The 18,427-nt window shown below is 39.6% G+C and overlaps 1 protein-coding gene and 1 long non-coding RNA gene across 2 annotated transcripts; both read right to left on the reverse strand.

The window, feature by feature from the left end:
• Positions 1 to 755: 755 nt before the first annotated feature.
• On the reverse strand, positions 756 to 13,497 carry crbn (cereblon). Its single transcript, XM_084348549.1, has 11 exons — positions 13,389 to 13,497; positions 12,985 to 13,097; positions 12,629 to 12,831; positions 11,833 to 11,982; positions 8,987 to 9,149; positions 8,547 to 8,609; positions 8,361 to 8,445; positions 8,109 to 8,224; positions 6,990 to 7,054; positions 5,763 to 5,894; positions 756 to 4,023 (listed from the first exon to the last, which is right to left on the reverse strand). The coding sequence occupies exons 1-11, from the start codon at positions 13,459 to 13,461 to the stop codon at positions 3,840 to 3,842; spliced, it is 1,347 nt and encodes a 448-aa protein (XP_084204675.1). The 5' UTR covers positions 13,462 to 13,497; the 3' UTR covers positions 756 to 3,839.
• A 1,923-nt stretch (positions 13,498 to 15,420) lies between these two features.
• Positions 15,421 to 17,257, reverse strand: LOC311254504. Its single transcript, XR_014622258.1, has 4 exons — positions 17,194 to 17,257; positions 17,066 to 17,092; positions 16,557 to 16,579; positions 15,421 to 15,753 (listed from the first exon to the last, which is right to left on the reverse strand). It is a non-coding gene; the product is annotated as an uncharacterized lncRNA (long non-coding RNA).
• Between the last annotated feature and the right edge of the window lie 1,170 nt (positions 17,258 to 18,427).

Below are 18,427 nucleotides of genomic sequence, written 5' to 3' on the forward strand. Positions count from 1 at the left end.
TTGTTCGCTGTAGAAAAATAAAGGTTCATCTTATCTTAAAAATTGCTCAATAATGCAATTTTGGTTGAAGCCTTGATCAAAATAATAGACGGATACCTTTCAACATGGAATAGTTCAATCAAGCACCATTTTGACAGAGCCTGTACCACAAACAACAGCACCAACACATTAAAACACAGATTCATAAAGCAACAAACTTTATTGAGAGAAGCGAAGGGGAACGGCGGCAACAACACAAGTCAACAGTTTTTTAAGATATCGAGTTGAAGTGGTGAGAACTGAGAAGTCACGTTGCACCTCCCAAACCTCGTCAACATCATCAGTAAAGATGCTCCTCTCTGGGGGTCCTACAAGTGGTTGACAGGGCTCCTCTCCCACTCATAGACACTCATTATTCTCTGTGCCTGCAGACAGATGATCCCTGTCCACGTGTATCTGCATTAATAAACTCCTTTCATGCAGACACATGAAAGCACAAACACAATGAAGGCGCATGTTGATTTTGTCTGAAAATACATTCTGAGAATACATCATACAGCCTTTTACCTGCTGATTAGAGCTCAGTTCAGCACTCCACGTCTCTGGCTTTGAACACACACACAAAGTTGGCTCACTCATGTCACTTTAAGGACCACTACATAAGTTTGAGACGTGCCCAAAAAGTCAAAGACAGACAGACAGACAGAGACACACAGAGACACACACACACACACACACACACACACACACACGTGTCTGAACAATCAAACTGAGACTGGGACATCCACGTGTTTATTTTACTCTGTGGTACACTGAATCTCATGGAAAAACCAACAAAGACCCTCTTTGGACTCAAGCCATTGATTTCTTCAGTCAAGCATCCATTTTATTGTTGGGAGGGTGAATGAAAGTATGACAGCCTGGTGAACACTGAATCACTGATATGACAGAGAATATTATCACAAGGGCTTTTAGATTTCACATGTTGTTCTCATGGTGAAAGCCTCTCCTCAATAAAGTAAAATGATATGATGCTAGAGAATGATAGGTAAAAGACTTAAAATGTGAATTTAAAAAAAATCCAGACACATTTCAGAGGAAACTCACATTTTCTGATTTTTCCAAAGCATGGACTGTATAAAAGACTGATGTAGTCACCGTGACGTCATAGGTTTCTGAGGAGCCATTACGAAGCTCAGTGTGGTAGTTTTGGCCATCGCCATCTTAGCAGCGCACAGCAAAATCCAAAAGCGGAAAAAGATGTGGCGTGGGCCAAATGATGCCTGGTTCCTGACAGCTAGCTTGTTCGCTAGTGGCTAGCTAACACTCAAAGTGGACACGCCCTTATGCATAACTTTATACCTTGATAAAAACGAGTGCGTTACATAAAGATTCATCCTATAACAGAGATCAAAAGCTTTTTTTTTTTTTTGTACCTGGCTGTAAACAGGTTTATGCCTGCAAGGTTTGTAGAGGTTTCTACAACAAAAAGCTGTATAAAGCCTTCTAGAAATATCCTAAAGTGATTTCACTCGAGTCAGTGTTTGGGGCTGAAGACTGCAAGAGTGTTGTTCAGATAAAAAAGGAGCTTAACAGACCTCTGTAGCACACTCATCATCTCTGCTTGAGGCTAGCAGCTCGAGGATAGATTCGCCGCCACCAGCATAACACACCTGCATCTCCGACTGAACTGGCAGTGGTGAAGTTGCATCGTGGGTAATACGAGCCATGTTTTGACATAGAAGTTGAATGCGTGGAAGAGAAAAGAAGATATTTTTGGTTCTGCTGCATCTATTTTTGTTCACTGGTGTTACAGAAGTGCATTAAGCGGAGTATCTTCGAAGGGACAACAAGAATATGAGAAAAATGAAAAGATGAATTCAACACTAACATTGCATTAAACCACAAAGTCAAGTAATTTTCTCAGGCTGAATTGTGCACCGATATGACAGCTTGCTTTGGCCATGAGAATAACATGTAAGAATTTTTCATTTGAAAGGCATGGCCCTTTCAAGAGTAGTGATGGCATTTAGGGAACTACGCTAATTTGCTTACATGCCAAAGATTGTGTGGAATGATTAAGATCAAGACTCCCACATCTGTATGGTAATGATATTACATCCAGCAGCCGGTTAGCTTAGCTTAGCATAAAGACAGGAAACAATATGATACACAGCTAGCCTGGCAAAAAAAAAACAAACAAAGAAGCATATTTCCCAAAATGCCAAGCTACTCCTTTAAGACATTATCAAAAACATTTGAAGAGACAGTTCACCCAACTAGACGAGAGGCTCATGCTCACTACAGCTATAATGTTAGCTAGCTTTCGTTAGCTAGCTTCTCGTCCATGAGTAGATGGTACAGTTGGTGGGTGTAGTTCAGCAGTAAGAAAACAGTTCCTTAATTTAACTGCTCACAACAAGGTCTGTGGATTATTTTTGAGTAATAGGGTCATGATTTCTGGGAAGAATGATTGATTGATTTTATGGTGAACTGTCCCTTTAATTACGCAGATCAGCATCATCACAATCTGGACAGTTTCTTTTTGCAGTCAAATACTTTGCTTCCTGATGAAAGGATTATTTCTAAACAACTCTTTGTGACATGAAGAGATATGAGAAATATCTGAGTCAGATTCACCAGTTATATTTAACAACAGATGCTATAACTGCCTCTTATTCACATTTACATTTATACAAACATGAGCCAGCACCTTGCAACAAAATCGCAAGAAGTAAAATCCTGAAAACTGCATGACTACAAATCAAAGAGAGTCCTAAAAAACTTCAACAAATAAATCTAAATCTCACCATCAATTTTCCATTTACAATCTGTCATTCACACTCGTGGATCACTGACTCATTAACCATAGCGAAAGACACTGAGCTGAGGGCGTAGGCACACCATTTTCTACACAACATGAACAAACTTAAAGAGGAGTAAATGCCCCTCTCGCTTTTGAGTTAATTAGCTTTGACCTTGAAAAAAACAACAGTCTAATTTCCACTTGTGCAACCAGAGATAACGCTTGTTTCCTGAAGCGTATCATCTGATTGGACAATGAGAAGGCGTTGATTACAAAACAGACAACGATTATATCGAGTATATTACACCTTATCGTTATTGTCGCCACAGCTTTTTGTTTATTACATAAAAAAACTGTAGTGATAATAAATAGCACAATGTCTCCACGCATGGATGAAAATGTTAAATTACTTTCCCATCTTCCTGCATACAAAAATACATCCAATTTAATTCCAGGATTCAAAATATCCCCTATAGTGACAGATCTACATGAGTGCACTGTCATTGAAACAGTTTCCTCCACTGAAACGCACGAAGGCTCTGAACGCTATGTGAATTGATATTAACTGGTTGGTTTCACAACAGATTAAATATTAACAGCTTGCTGACGATGTCTCTATCTCCACTGCATGCAGCCACACCCTCCATCATACAGAGGAAAAGAGCTGAAGTACGATTACACGTTAAGCTTTTGTGTTTGTGTGTTCACAGCTACCAAGAAATCAGCAGGACAAGGGTGCAGATCGGGGCGCTGCATGCTAGGATGTTACCTCATGTCAATCTGTTCAACCTATGTTTCTCTATTTCTCTCTCACTTTATCGCGATGCACCTCTCTCTGCTGCCTCCGCACTCCATTTTGTTGTAATTTGCTCTTAGAGTGCCATTCTAGGGCCGAGTGACCTTTTCCACTAATGTGATGGATTTGCTGCCAGGGGTGACAGGTGGTGTGTGATGCATTGACTCGCAGCCAGAGAGTGCCTACAGATCCAGGCTCGGGAGGCTCGCAGGGTTGTTTTTTTTTTTTCTTTAATTGGGGGGAAATGATGGTCCAACGTCACAGGCAGAAGAGACGAGAGCCCCCTCTCGCCTCCTCCCCCTCGCCCTGGGGGATACGGGGGAGCATAGCTGAACGTGTCAGACCCCAGAAACGAGGTGGAGACAAGTCCTTCTTGGTGGCTGTGAACTTCCAACCCATGTGAGACCCACAGGTTCGGCACTGAGCGATCGTCCAGGCGTACCTGAGAGCAAAAGAAGAGGACAACAGTCTCTCCTTCAGACGTGTTTATAGAAAAAAAAATGTTTTAAAAAATAATTTGTAAATTATACAAGTTCTGCCCTCCAAAAAATCACTTTGATAAAAATCTTAAAATGACATCTTCTCCTTCCTCTTCACTGACGATTGCAGAATCTATGAAAATTCAAATACTGTCCATTTCAAAAGTTTAACTAATGAAACTTAAGGCACACATGTGTAAGTTGCATATTGGGCCATGATTGGCTTCCAAACTAGTTGTGATGTCTGAAGCTGAGATGTAAGTTGAGCAGCAGATGAATGTAAAAAAAAGCTTATAGAGTCAAACTCTGCACATGGAGCTCAAACATTAATGTCGAGTAACAATATCCAAAACACATGTTTGAGTGGACTGGACTTCAAAGGGATAAAACACTTAACAATCTATCTTTTGAGTATCAAATGTGGTCTAAACAGTTTATAGCTTGATCCTAATGGATCCACAGCAGTTACAGTTAACTCAAAGGCAAGTCAGCGTTACAGCAAAAAAAAAAAAAAAAAGGCATCAACAGTTACACAGAAATGTCTCAACCATTTCAGAACGACGTGGAAAAAGTCTGTTTTAGTAATATTGTAGAAATAACTTTGAGTGTTTGAGACATATTGAAGAAACAAGTCCACAGAGGAGGAGTGGATTAGTCTGTAGGAACAATTTGACAAGTTTCTACAGGACATTTCGCTGTGATCCTGGTCCACCATTGCGACTGCTGTGAAATCAAAGGGCTATTTTAAAACCTACAGCTCGAATGCTTTGGTCTGACATTCAAAGAAACAAAAATCCATCACCAAAAGCCACATGAGAACACTTATTGGTTAGATGTGTCTGGAGCAGAAGTGAGAATGTAAACACAGGGAGAAGGTCATATCTGCCCAAATATTGAGAAGGCAACTTACTTTGTCGCTAATCCAGGACAGATCTCAGCTCATTCTCTGGCTAGCTGCCGTTAATTTCACTCATCTGCATCCCAGTATGCAAATGAACCACCTGGCTACTGGAGCTGTGGCGCTCAAACTTGTTGGGTCAGATCAAAGTCGCAAATGGCTCCAGAATATGTTGGAGGCCACTTCCTCAAAAAGGGGCTTGCCGTGGTTGTTTTGGCGCACAACCGAGTATGAATCGTACCAAGAGCGAAAACGAGCCACAGTCCAATACAAGCAGATTGACAGAGGTTCAAAAACACCCTAAGCAAACGTGAGGTGCTGTCCTCCGTGAAGGAGCAGGCTTCAAACTTTTCAGAGCTTCCTTTACAAGCCTGGAAGATTTATTACTTAAAACATTTTCAGTTAAGTATTCCTTAAAAACATGTCATTCAAATGTCAATATTAAAGCTGCAATGATTAGTTAATTGATCGGTGAACTGAAAAAAAAAAAATCTGCAGCTATTTTGAGTAATTTCAGTCATATTTTAAGCAAAAATGTTTCCTTGTCATGTATTATAGTACACAAGGAGTCTTTGGGTTTTGGACTGTCGGTTGGACAAAAGCAGCAATTCAAAGACGACACATTTGACTCTAGGAAATTGTGATGAGCATTGATTACAATTTTGTGACATTTTATCGACTTATGTTTATCTCAAAAGATGCAATTATGTAAGCACTGAAAGGCGCGGTGAGGGGTCTGAGTAAGTGCTGCATTATTCAATAGCCATAGGGAGGAGTGCAGGATAAAAGCTATAGCATAATTACCCTGGAAACCAGCTGTGCAGTGTGGATGGCCTGCCGACCAGGTTGAGGTTGTTGGCTTTGTAGACAGTCAGAGTTTCGTGGACGTAGCCGTGAGGGTTGACGTATGCAGCCATGGGGCCGTACAGGGACAGGCTGCAGGGAGAGAAGAGGCAGGTGGAACGTGTCATCAGCAGTGATTATGACATTAATAAACAGTTCAGCCAACAAAACATGACAATGGTTCTTTGAAAGAGACTAAAACAGGATGATTAGAGATGCCATCGCAGGCATAACGGAGCCAAACTGCCTAAATTGAACATTTAAATTCTGCAGCCTCACCTGAACCCAGCTGTAAGTCGTGACAACTAACTCATATTGTGCAACAAGTGTCACTGCTGTGTGTCAAGATGGATTTATGTATTAAAAAAGGGTATAATGTAAACTAAGTGTAAACTTTGATAACAGTTCAGTCATGAGCAATCTGCAGTGAAATCTTGAAGTAAAAAATGGTTTAAATCATCCAAACAACTTTTCATCAACGGCTTGAAACAAGTCCAGTGCTCTCTGCATATGTCAACCATGGAAATACAAAACAGAGCGTACAAAGCAAACAACAAACAACAATTTGCTGTACTCCTTCTGGGTGGATCACACAACTTAAGATGCATTAGCTACACACACAGTTTTGTTCGTCAAAGTAAGTGTGCTTTAAAAGTTTGCGTCACATTAAATCACATAATCACATGTTCCCTCAGATTATCTGGACGTCCTCAGATAAATCTGTTAATGCACTTTTTCCTATAATGTACGACGAGTCTGGACAGTTTCGTTGGTGTTAGGAGACTTGTTTGTCACTCTTGGATGAACACATTAACCATCACACATCACTGACTGTTTGAAAATTACCTACATAACAGTGTGTGACTGTGTGTGTCAGTGTGTGCACTGTCAGTGTGGAGCTGCAGAGCCAGGCCACTTATGTTCGTGATGTAACACCAGACTGTTTGAAACTTGCAGACAGACAGTCGAATCAGCATTGACTTTGACGTGTTCATAATGACAGTGATTACTGTGACTGAGGAAAATACTATAAGCGATTATAAATAAGAGCGGTTTTGTTCCTGGCAGAATACCACCATCAGACCGTTTTAATGTATTTTTTATTTTTTGCACCTTTAAACAAAAAGACACTGCAAAAACATACAAACATACAAATGAAACAAAATGACATGCAAAACCAGTTCTCACCTGAAGATCTCATTCTTTGTGGTTATTTCTGTGTCCTGGCACTGCTTACAGCACAGTGATGTGCACTGAAGAGGAGGAGGAGGAGGAGGAGGAGAGGAAATACATTGTTAAAAAGGATGTATACATGTCATATGTTCTCAATGAAAAGTGTTCTCCTTGAGGCTCATTCAGGATCCTATAATAATCCACCCTGTTTCCATCCTTCCATGCATCAAGTTCAGGTCTTCAGTGAGCAGTGAGACTCATTAAGGAGGGTTATTATGTTCAATCACACACGAGGACAAAGGAAGATAACAGGCAGGCACATTTAAGAAGCACTTTACTTTTCCTGTGACAGCTGCAGTTTCTGGTGACGCAACAGTAGTCCTGCACGCTAAAAGCTTTTGGGTTTGTGTGCGTGTGTTTTCAGCTTATTGTCTGACATCAGGTTAGAGCGACACTGGCCTTACTCCTCCATGAATATCTGTGACTTCTGTCATTTTAACATTCAAATGTGAATGAGGACAACCCTAACCCTTCATTTCAAATGTTCCTACTTTATATGTTATAGGGCTATACAAACGTGTCAGTCCATGTCAGAGTTCTCCCTTGCAGCAGTTCATTTTTTAAATACGGGCAAATGTAATATTTACACTTCTGCAGTGAGGTAAGCTGGGAAGACAGAGGACAGACCTCTTTGCTCTGTTTATATTATAATGTGGATGTTAGTGGAGAGGTGAGGCAGGCAAGATGAAGTTAGGCCTGCTTAAACACTCTACAACATTCAGTCCATATACTGCGCAGTCAGTGGATATAGTATAAGCATCTGACTGCTATAGAAAGTTAGTCTAAATATCCATTATCAGGAATGATAGATGTCTTGTTATTAAATATACCAAAAATACACAGATAAAATGTGACAAACAGCGAATGTATGCAGCGTGTTTACTACATATCTATTAAAGTTCATTGTCACCAGCGATTAAATCAAACTATCTTTACTCACACTAAATGATTTCTAAACACTTCTGACTGTGAAGGCCAAGTCTGGATTTTATCACACCATGAGGGAAATGGTGGCACTGACAGCAGGGACAAAGTGGGCCGGTAAGAGGAGGGTTAGTGGCGGCCATTCCTTACCCGGTCCATGATGTCCAGCTCACAGCGGAGTCTCTGGATGGCACTGCCGATCTTCAGCAGCTGGAGCCTCAGAGCGTCGTCTATGGGCAGACAGGCCGCCACTCTGTAGGAGAAGTCTGACAGAAACCAGACAGAAGGGAAAGAAAGCGATGAAAGGAAGGAAGGAAAGAAAGTACAAAGAACAGACAAACGTACGTGCGCATGGGTGTACGCGTCTGCAATCCATCTGTAATACACTGAACAGAGGCTGACCTACGGCATTTGTAGGCAGAGAGTCATCCTTCAGATTCTCGTCCCATTCATGGAGCTGTTTCTTCACTCTGTTCATGAGCGACTCCTGTGAGGTGTAACGCAGAAAAGAGACAGGTTGGTTTACATTTGCTCCAATGTGATGTTTATGTAAGGGGCAAATTCCAAGTACAGAGCTGTAGTACTCACAGAGTCGTAGAGTGCATAGACCCAGGGCGGCCACGGTGTCAGACTGGCACAGTGAAACTTCCTCTGTGATGAACAACAGATGCACCATTAATGAATTAAATCTACATGTAATGATGACTGTAGTTGTAGTACCCCAACAGCCACAGAGTTTCTCTTCCCTTCTCTCATTACTATTACTGACTGACAACATGGCCAAAAGTATGTAGACATCCAAAAGTTACACTCATACATGACAATGCACCAAGTTCCATTGTAAAAAGGGTCTTTTCCCAAGTCACAGAGACTCATTGATTCATTTCTAAATAGCATATCTGATGTTGTACTGTGTCTGGACATTTGAGCAATTTCAAATTTCCATTTCCCTTTGATGAACAATAAAGTTTTCCTGATTCTGTTTTCGTTCGCACAAGATGTTGCATGCAAGTGTTTGTGTGTCAGACCTGTTGGTAGTTATTCCACCAGCACTGGGCTTGCTTGCAGCTCTGAGTCGGGGGTTTGGAGGAGGCGTGCACGTGGAGCCTGGAGAGCGGTGTTAGCTGCACGGCGGAGAGGGGATCTGGAAGGATTCTTTCTGGGAGGATCTGTACTTTGGCTTGTCTGATCCTGAGGACAGAAATAACAGGAGACAATGACAGAGGTCGTGGAACAAAAGACAGGTGGGTAGGAAAATGTGAAGCAGATGAATAGCAGATTAAATAAATGGTGTGCTAGCTGAATGTCATAAGGTGTATGACAGGATGTTTGTAAGTCTGTGATGATCATTAAAAGGTGCTGTCTGTACATTTTCTCTGTCAGCAATAAGATATATTCCTTTAACATCTCAACAGAGACGAACTCGGTGACCTTCCTGCGTCACAAACAAACATTCACATCAAAACCATTTAAGCAATAACAAACGTAAATTTTACAGCTGTAACATCAGAGCATACACCAAAAATGGTATTACAGTTCAGTCCTGCCAAAAGACGATATTAAATGTTTAATTTCAATCAATCAATTATGCACAAACTGTTAACATAACGTGATGGCAGTGGCACTAGATTTGTAAGTGTTTGTTTCCGTGGCATGTTCAGTGACCCAAACTACCAGCTTGAAAATTCAGAAAATGTAAATATCACCTCAGATGGCACAACGGTGGATCCCATCTAAGTGAGTGATAACTTCAATTCTATGCTTTCTGGGTCATCTGCAGTACAACAAGAGGTCAACAGGATTATGGTAACCAATTTATGTGCATTATACAACACCAACTACAGAGGGAGGGACATGTGTCTTTATGAAGAGTCAGTTTTATGGACAGTAAACCTCCATGATTTCCTGAACGGTGGAGGATGTACGTAGATATGATCTGTAGAATGACCGCCACAGTTAAATAGGCAGCTTTTCTCCATAAATGCTTCCGCTGTTTATTGTTACCTAAAACAAGAAAAGGCACAAAGACTGGGCTATTTTAAATCATTGATTAACCTGCTGATTTTTTTCAAGATTAAGCAACAAGTTGTTTGGTCAATTAATGTCAATGTCCATCCCAGTTTATTAAAGTCCAAGGTGATGTCTTGAAATGTCTTGTTTTGTCTAGAGTTGTTTAAATGCTGATGCCAGTATCAGAAATGCCTCCGATACAGCCTGAAATGCTGGAATCGCTATCAGCGAGTACACGAGTCTATTCACCGATCAGATACCACATAATTTATTTATTAGAAACGGGACCCTGCTGCTTCCCAGGAACGCCCTGTACACCTGCTTTTTACTGCACAAGTCCTCATGTTTCCATTTACTGCAAGCCAGTTGTTTAACTTCAAGCACGTTCATAACAAAGCATCCATACAGTTATCTTCACCTACTGTTATTGGCCGAGACACAAAGTTCAGGTATTTGAATTGTTGCCGGAAAAAATTAACTGAATCGGAACATTTGTCATTCCAAGCTCGGGATAGACAGATTATCCATCTGGACGATTATCTGGGACGATATTCAGTATTTTTATGTTTTTCAGTATGAGCGTTTTTTGTGTCAGGTTGCCAATAAAATAAATTGATTTAAAAATGCACTTTGGCTCTGATGCAGTGTTCTCTCTGTGGTCTCACTCAATGTCCCGCTTACAACACTAACTGATTGGTTACACGTCACATGTAATAACCAATCAACACTGAATAATCTGAATCTGCACAGTAACTAATAACTCAAGCTTTCAAATAAATGTAGAGTCGTGGAAGTATACAGGAGCAGAAAACAGAAATACTCAATTAAAATGCATCAAAATTGCACTAGAGTTCAGTATTTGTATCGCTGAAACCAATTTTAACAGTAAGATTTTTATTTTTTACTGCAAATGTGTATCGCTTCCAAACATCGCTATCGGTCTCCTTGATTATTAATAATCTGTTGGTCGATTCCTTAAACTCAAAACTATTCAGTTTAATATGATATCAAACAAAGAAACGCAGGGGGAATCCTCATATTTAAGAGACTGAAAACAGCATTTTCTGCCATTTGTTAATAACATCCATAAGTCGACTAAGTGTTGCGGCTCTAGTGGTGATTAAAAGAAGAACGTAATCCTCTCAAGAATGAAACTAGAACACAGCCTTAACGAACTCTTTAAAGAACAAGTCATAACCAATAAAATCCTTTATAAAAAGTTTACAGTAGCAGCTCCTCTCCACAAACACAATTAATGGAGGCTGACTGACGTTTTCAGGTGACTTCTTGAATATTACAGTGACTAGAGATAGACTGCCATCTAGCTGTGAACTATGGGAGCACATATAAAACCCCACCCAGAGCATATTGTATAATCAGCCGCAATAAATGACTGGTCAAAAACTGATACGTGATGGGATGTTGTCTCCTTTGAGTAAATAGGCATCACATTACATATGTATGTAAAGAAGTGAGGCTTCAAAGTTTGATTAATTGTTTATGACAACTGAGAGCATCTGATGAAGTCTAAGATTTTCATTTTTTTCATGCTTCAGTAAAGAGCTAGGAAAATACAAATGAACGTAGAGGCTGATCTGCAGTCCTCGTCTAAAGTGCTGCTGGTTTTTTTATCCTATCAGGTGGTTACTAACAGATACTGTTTGAATTAGTCTTTGGCAAGATGATTACAATGAAAATATTGCAGGGCTCTGATTCCTGCAGACAACCACTAACTTACTCCAAGTGAGAACCACAGCACAATGTTTATGCCATTATTATTCCTAGAGTGCAGCTCCCGCTCAAACGTGTGGATGCATTTAGCTGTAACCTTTGGTTTAATGGTTTATGGGGCAATTCAACTCACCCGTCTGCTTGAGTTCTTATCTCATGGACCTTGAATCTCTGCCTCCCCACAGCTTTCACTTTGACAGTCTCAATGCCATATTCCTGCTCCTCTCTGTATGCGTATATCTCAGCTGTTGTCCCAAACTCTGCCTCCGGCTCTCCTGCATCACTGCGGGGACAGATATCAAACAAAACCAGTCAATTAAACTCCACAAATAATACATTATGTTCGAGCCATTTAGGATTTTCTATACTGTTTGTGGGACAAGACACAAGGATAAAAATAGAAGCAGAAGAGGCACAGAAATCCTGACATTTAATTTTTAAATGGGTCAAGCTCCAAAAATAGTTAATCCTGCATTTCCCATAATGCAACTTGATATAATCTTCTTATTAAACATTTTTTTTATATTATATATAGTAGTTTTTTACTGTTCCTATATTTGCCCTTGTATTTTGATTGTATTTGTACTTGAATGTACCCGCTGCTATGATAACTTTATTAATCCCCGAAGGGAAATTAGGTTATCTATCTATCTATTAAAAGACTGTTAATGCCCAGATCTCTAAATCTTTCTGTCATAAATTGGATATCACTGAGCTAAAGCTAAGATAAGCATCATAATATCATCAGGGTTATATTCTCAGACTCAAGAGTCACAGGAAACATTAAAAATAGTTGTTTTAGGCTAAAATTGTACTCCATGTGTGGAGTGCCCTTTTAACTGAGATGCAGAACCAAAGAGATGCCTTCTCCATGTATGAGCTCTGTCCAGTCTGCGGTGATTACCTGTGGATACAGAGTCATTTCTTACCTGTGTGCGAGCACAGCAAAGGTGCGGTCTCTCTGGATGACGCTCCTCATCATGCTGACCTCCTGCGGCCTGAACAGCTGCAGAGGCAGCGTCTGACCGGGCACCAGCATCACAGCCGTGTGTGGCAGCACAGGGATGGTCTGGCAGCTGTCGTCATCGTGGACCGTACGGCCATGAAACTCCTCCATGTCTGAACCCAGGTACTGTCAGTACAGGGGTCAGAGTCACAACAAGACCAGAAGAGCTGCAGGACACTGAGCATGCAGCTCTCTGACAACACTGGGAAGGTGAAGCTGTATGGTAGAAAACATGCACAGAGACATAATGTGAAGGAAGAAAGTTGTGGCATTACTCACAGCGTGTGATGTGGGCAGACTGGGGTCAAAGGTGATGACGTTGGGCTTCTCTGCGTCCTCACTGTCTCGGTCCTCCGTCTCCATGTCATCTTCCTCCTCCTCTTCCTCATTGTCTGTCATGGCACATCAAGCATTAAGGCACACAGTGAGGATAGTTAGCGCTTTTGGACACTCCTAATCAAACTACAGCTGCAACTTCATCATCTCAATAAGTTAGTAAGATGGTAAAGGTAAAAAAAAATTAAAGGAAAGTGAAAGCAGAGGTTGAGAAAATGTCCCAGTCAGGATGTGATCTCTGACAGTGGCCTGTTGTGAAGAAATGTTAGCTAGCTGTTAGCAGGGTGAAGAGAGAAACGCTGCTCTGGTGAAACAGCGAGCAGTGATTCAGTAGATTTAACTGTTACCTGGTAAAAGCTGTAGCTGGTTCCCCATGTTGTCGTTAATGTTGTCTTCACCTCCACCCCTCTCGTCAGCCATATCCTTGTGTTTACAATACTAACTCTTCTTCGACGGCGTCTTCACTGTGCAGCAGCAGCGCGGATCCCGAGCGCCCCCTGGCGACGACTCACGACTAGAAGTGAGTTCATAATAATCCTAAAGAGATGTCTCGGGTCCCCATTACTTTTTCTCTCATGCCCCACTTTAAGGGCCCCAATGTTTAGATTGTGTAATTTAAAACATATCCATAATATCTGAGCATGTTAAGTATAAGTTGTATGACAAAGTCACTGACACACCTGTTGGATTGTGGATCCTTTTGCTTTAAATTATTATTACTGTCAATAAAACTGCACCTTATGTTCCACTTACCTTTACTCCTCAATACCTCAGCATTTTATTTTATTTACCTCAGTATTTTATTTTATAACTACTTAAGCATTTTACTGTATATAGTACTTTGTTGTTTTTTGTATATAGTACTTTATTGTTTATTATTGTTTCTATATTTGCCCTTGTATTTTGATTGATTTGTACTTGAATGTACCCGCTGCTATGATAACCTAATTTCCCCCAGGGATTAATAAAGCTATCTATCTATCTATCTATCTATCTATCTATCTATCATAAGGTAATCAAAGGTGGAAAATATCTGAGTACATTTACTTACGTAAATACACAGATTCTCCTTCTTTTCCAAAAACCTGGTGCATATTGATGCATCAGTATTAACAATCTAAAAATATATTACAACATAGCAGTCAAATGGACCGTTTTATTGCAGAAGCAGTACGTTTACTGGGTAAATACATTTTTCTAATATAATTTTGTATGTAGTTAAACTCGTGTGATTGTGAATGCAGGGCTTTTATTTTTACATAAATGTATTGGTTCCACTTCTTTATAAGACATACCGTCAGTAACAGCTGCATGCTGTTGGTGTCCACCAGTGCTGGTGCTAAAATAGAATGTGCCCTAATTTACTCAGACAAGGTTAAAGCAGAAGTTTAAATTTGGTTTGGACTCCATAAATTGACATACTATTGATTTGAATTAATCACAAGGCACGGCAGGTTTGTTTGTATGGTATTTACAACAAAATTATTATTACAACAAAATGAGCAGTGCTGTTGCAAGTTAGCATGAAAATTCAATCAGCTGAAATAATTGCTTCATAGCTTAATTGGAAAATTAAGCAATGTAAACTGGAATTGACAAATGATGGTCAAGTTTAAGAAAACCTTCTGCTTCTACAACCAAAATTGAACATGTCCTTGTTTGAGCTTGAATGTGCTCGCTTTTGCCTCTTGATGACAAATTGTGGCCTTACACACATTCATGTTGGGAGTTGATGTTGATCTTTTCTCCACATACAGAGATGAGGTTTTGCTACTCTTTGGGGAATATGCTTAAACATCATCTTTGTGCCAGTGCACAAGATGAATCTGCTGTCAAAAAGTAGGGAAGCTGAAGTTCCTATGTCCCCTGAACAGCTTGTTAGGACTTGGTTATCCTGAGCAGATTTTACAGTATGTGCTTGTGACCTGCAATATCACATTACATGTTTGTCTCAGGTTAATAGTTTAACAATGTGCTGTCCAATTATGTGGTGTTGCCATCAGACAACTGAGTGATGAACTTGTTTTTCCCCTGGATGGTCATTTGAGGAGGAAAACAAGCCGTTTTGTCTCACTTTAAATTTTTCCATGTACTTATAATAGTGGGGATATCATCTTCCCTTTAGATCTAGTCTGATTTTGGGAGCAGGAGTCATAAATATTTGGCTGCAAATACACTAAGTGCAGAGTAATTTTATGCATCCATTTTATATAGAGTTCATAACTGGTTCTTACTCCTGTGCAGATTAAAACATTGCTGACACTCACAAATCCAGAGCTAAAGATATACAAAATTGAGTCAATAAAAAATAAAAAAACACCCACAGATTAATACTGCGTAATAAGTTGATAAATGTAATCAAGAGGCTCAAACTTGTGGTAAACTTTAACAGTGTTCATTTATTGTTCAATACACCATGTGACAGTTGTTGTGAACGTATGTTATATGGTCCATGAACGAAGCAGCTGTAGCTCTGATGTTGAGAGATCTGTCCAGCGTTGTTGCCATCATCCAATGAGACATTCACAGTTGGATCCATGAGATGTGCAGTCATCTGAACTCAGGTTTTGAGGCCTTTATCGCACTGATTGAGGCTCCACAATCCACTTCAGCCACCTGCAGTCATCTGGAGAAGCGCCGACGGGATCACAGCTGGCGTGGATGAGGGCTTACTTTGACCTCTGCCTCATCTTTCTCCTTTTACGCTTCAGCCTGTTCAAAAAAAAAAAAAAAAAAGTTAGGAAAACAGGATTTTTCTGCCCAATGTTCATTTATTAGGAAAGTGATGACTGAACCCTGAAATCATCCACTTTTAGTCGCTTGTTTCACATGTGGTATAGTTTTGCCTAGAGAGCACTCAACCTGCCTTTTCACTCACAGTTCAAGACTCTCTTCACATTTGACCTCCCAACTTGTCACCTTTAAATGTTACTATAATTTGGAGTTAGGACACTAGAGTTTGTCGTTATGCAGTCAAGCTGCGAGAACACACCACAAGCAACTGTAGTTTTGACAGATTCTCCTCAAGTGACTGTTTCATTTCACAGCCATGTTGGGAAAAAGTGAAGTGCTTTTCAAAATCATTCCATTCATAATACTGTAACTGGTGTTCACAAGATACTATTCAAATATTTAGCACATGGTACCTTAAGATGCAAAGGCCACATGGATATTTGAGAAATGGGGTCCTGTCCTGCCTACAGAACTAAGACTATTAACCAATTAAAAAAAACAAATTCCAAACTCTTAAAAATGGCATCAAAACCAAACATCTCTAGAATGCAGACACATGTTTAATGTACATAATGCTGCCGATACTGGCTATAAAACATGAATGCAACGTTTCAGTAAAACTGCCCTTATTGATTGTGGCAGAGATTTCAGTATGCAGAAAGATCAAGTGTGCTCAACCATGTTGCTGTACAGACTGTTTCTTTTGACCATGTATCAAAATCCTCAGATAGTATCTGACCGCTAGTATTTTGTACAGAGGAAAGTGGATTATTGTTGCTTACCTGCGCATACGCTTCTTCCTCCACTAGAAAAACAAGAGAGATTTATGAGTGTACAGTGACTGCAGTTCAGTATGCCATGTGTGCCCTCCCATTTATTGATCAAGTGACAGACCACATGCATATTATGGAGCAGAAATACTAGTAGGATATCACATTTAAAGCTACACTGGCATTGAAAACATCACTTATGTTGGTAACTACCAGAAGAGGGCTTTCTACCAAATCAGCCCGACTACCTTAGTTAGCAGGTTTCCCATTGCTAACATTAGCATGCACCAAAGCGGGCCTTATGCACCACTAGCATTTATACTACTCGTATACCTGATTTTGTTAATTTTGAATTTGCATTGTTAAAATTACTTGATAAACAGAAGACAGAAAAAACATTTTAAACCAACACGCATGTGAAGCAGCACAGGAGGCGTTGTTCAGATGTTAGCTAGCAGCATTGACCAGAACAGGAAGAGGATGTAAAACACTGAAATACTGACACTGGCTGATTAACTTACCTTGGCTCTCATCGTGTGGGGAAGAGTCTGTGAAAAAGGAAACAAATAAAATTATTAGTGACTGCGGATGATTTGTAAATCTTAAAGATTAGTTTGGATTCAGTTAGCAGAGAAGCGATGTTGCGTACCCCAAAGCGAGAAGAGCAACGAAAGAGGATGTGACGAAGAAAGAGGGCGCTACTTATACCCGCGTTTACGTCATTTTTAAGCGCCAACTGCGTTTGCTTAACTCACTGGGAATTGTAGTCTAAATGGTCAAATCTGTCTCAGTTTAATGTGATATCTACTTTTCCAACACGATATAACCTTCTAAGACTTGTAAGAATATATGAGTTGGTATAATGTCGGTCTGACTCACGCCAACAACATAAAAACGTGATATACCTCGAATGAATATGAATATAAACATGACAATAACTTGACTTGACTGAAGTATAGCCTACATTTAAGATTAAAACCAGATAAATTGGATAAAATAATATCTAGGATAATAACATTTCATTTTCATTAACATTATCTATGTATAACACTGTGACTGATGAGCGTATGCTTTTGTTTTTCCTATTTTATAATTCTCTGCCTCTTTTGTTATTCTGTCATCTGCTAAATTCATACTCTGCTACTGTATTTCAAAGTCTTTAATTGTCTATTTGTGTAATAAATAAATAAAAGATATATTTCTTACTGAAAGGTGCTGTGGATAGCATTATTTTAGTTATTTGTTCAGTCTTTATGTACTAGTTAATAATAAACATGAGGTCACAAAACAAAAATCATGAAATTGAGACCTGATTTCTCACATTCAGAGGTGATTACACACTACAATTATATTAATGGAAGACTACAACATCATAAGGAAAATATTGCCCCCCCCACAGCATCTGTTATGACCACAAACACAGATATTATTACAGTTGTACAGTTGTATGCATGCATTGTATTTAATGAATGGAATCGCTGATTAATGATTTAGGAATGAACATTAAGTGCTGTCAAGCGCAATAAGTTGCATTTAACTTCCAACACTCAGATAATTATTAGATATAAACTATAGTTTGACATGCAAGGATCTTCTCATGTTTTTTGTTAAGCTTCCTTTTTGAATTTCTTTTTTTAATCTTTATCATATGGACTAAAATGTCTGATATAAAGGAAATTGATTACATTTGACAACATATAACTGAGCAGCATTCAACATTTTTAAACCGATGTCATTACTTGTAATTATGTCAATGCGGATAAACAGTTTCATCTGGAATACATCAAGCTCAGCACACGCTGAATAGCTTGACATAATTAACACCTGTACAAACCCAGACTGTATAAGCTTACAGACAAACACAAAGTCACATGTCAAATTAT

Source organism: Pagrus pagrus, assembly GCF_965226575.1.
Source record: "Pagrus pagrus genome assembly, chromosome: 3".
Classification (NCBI taxonomy): Eukaryota; Metazoa; Chordata; class Actinopteri; order Spariformes; family Sparidae; genus Pagrus; species Pagrus pagrus.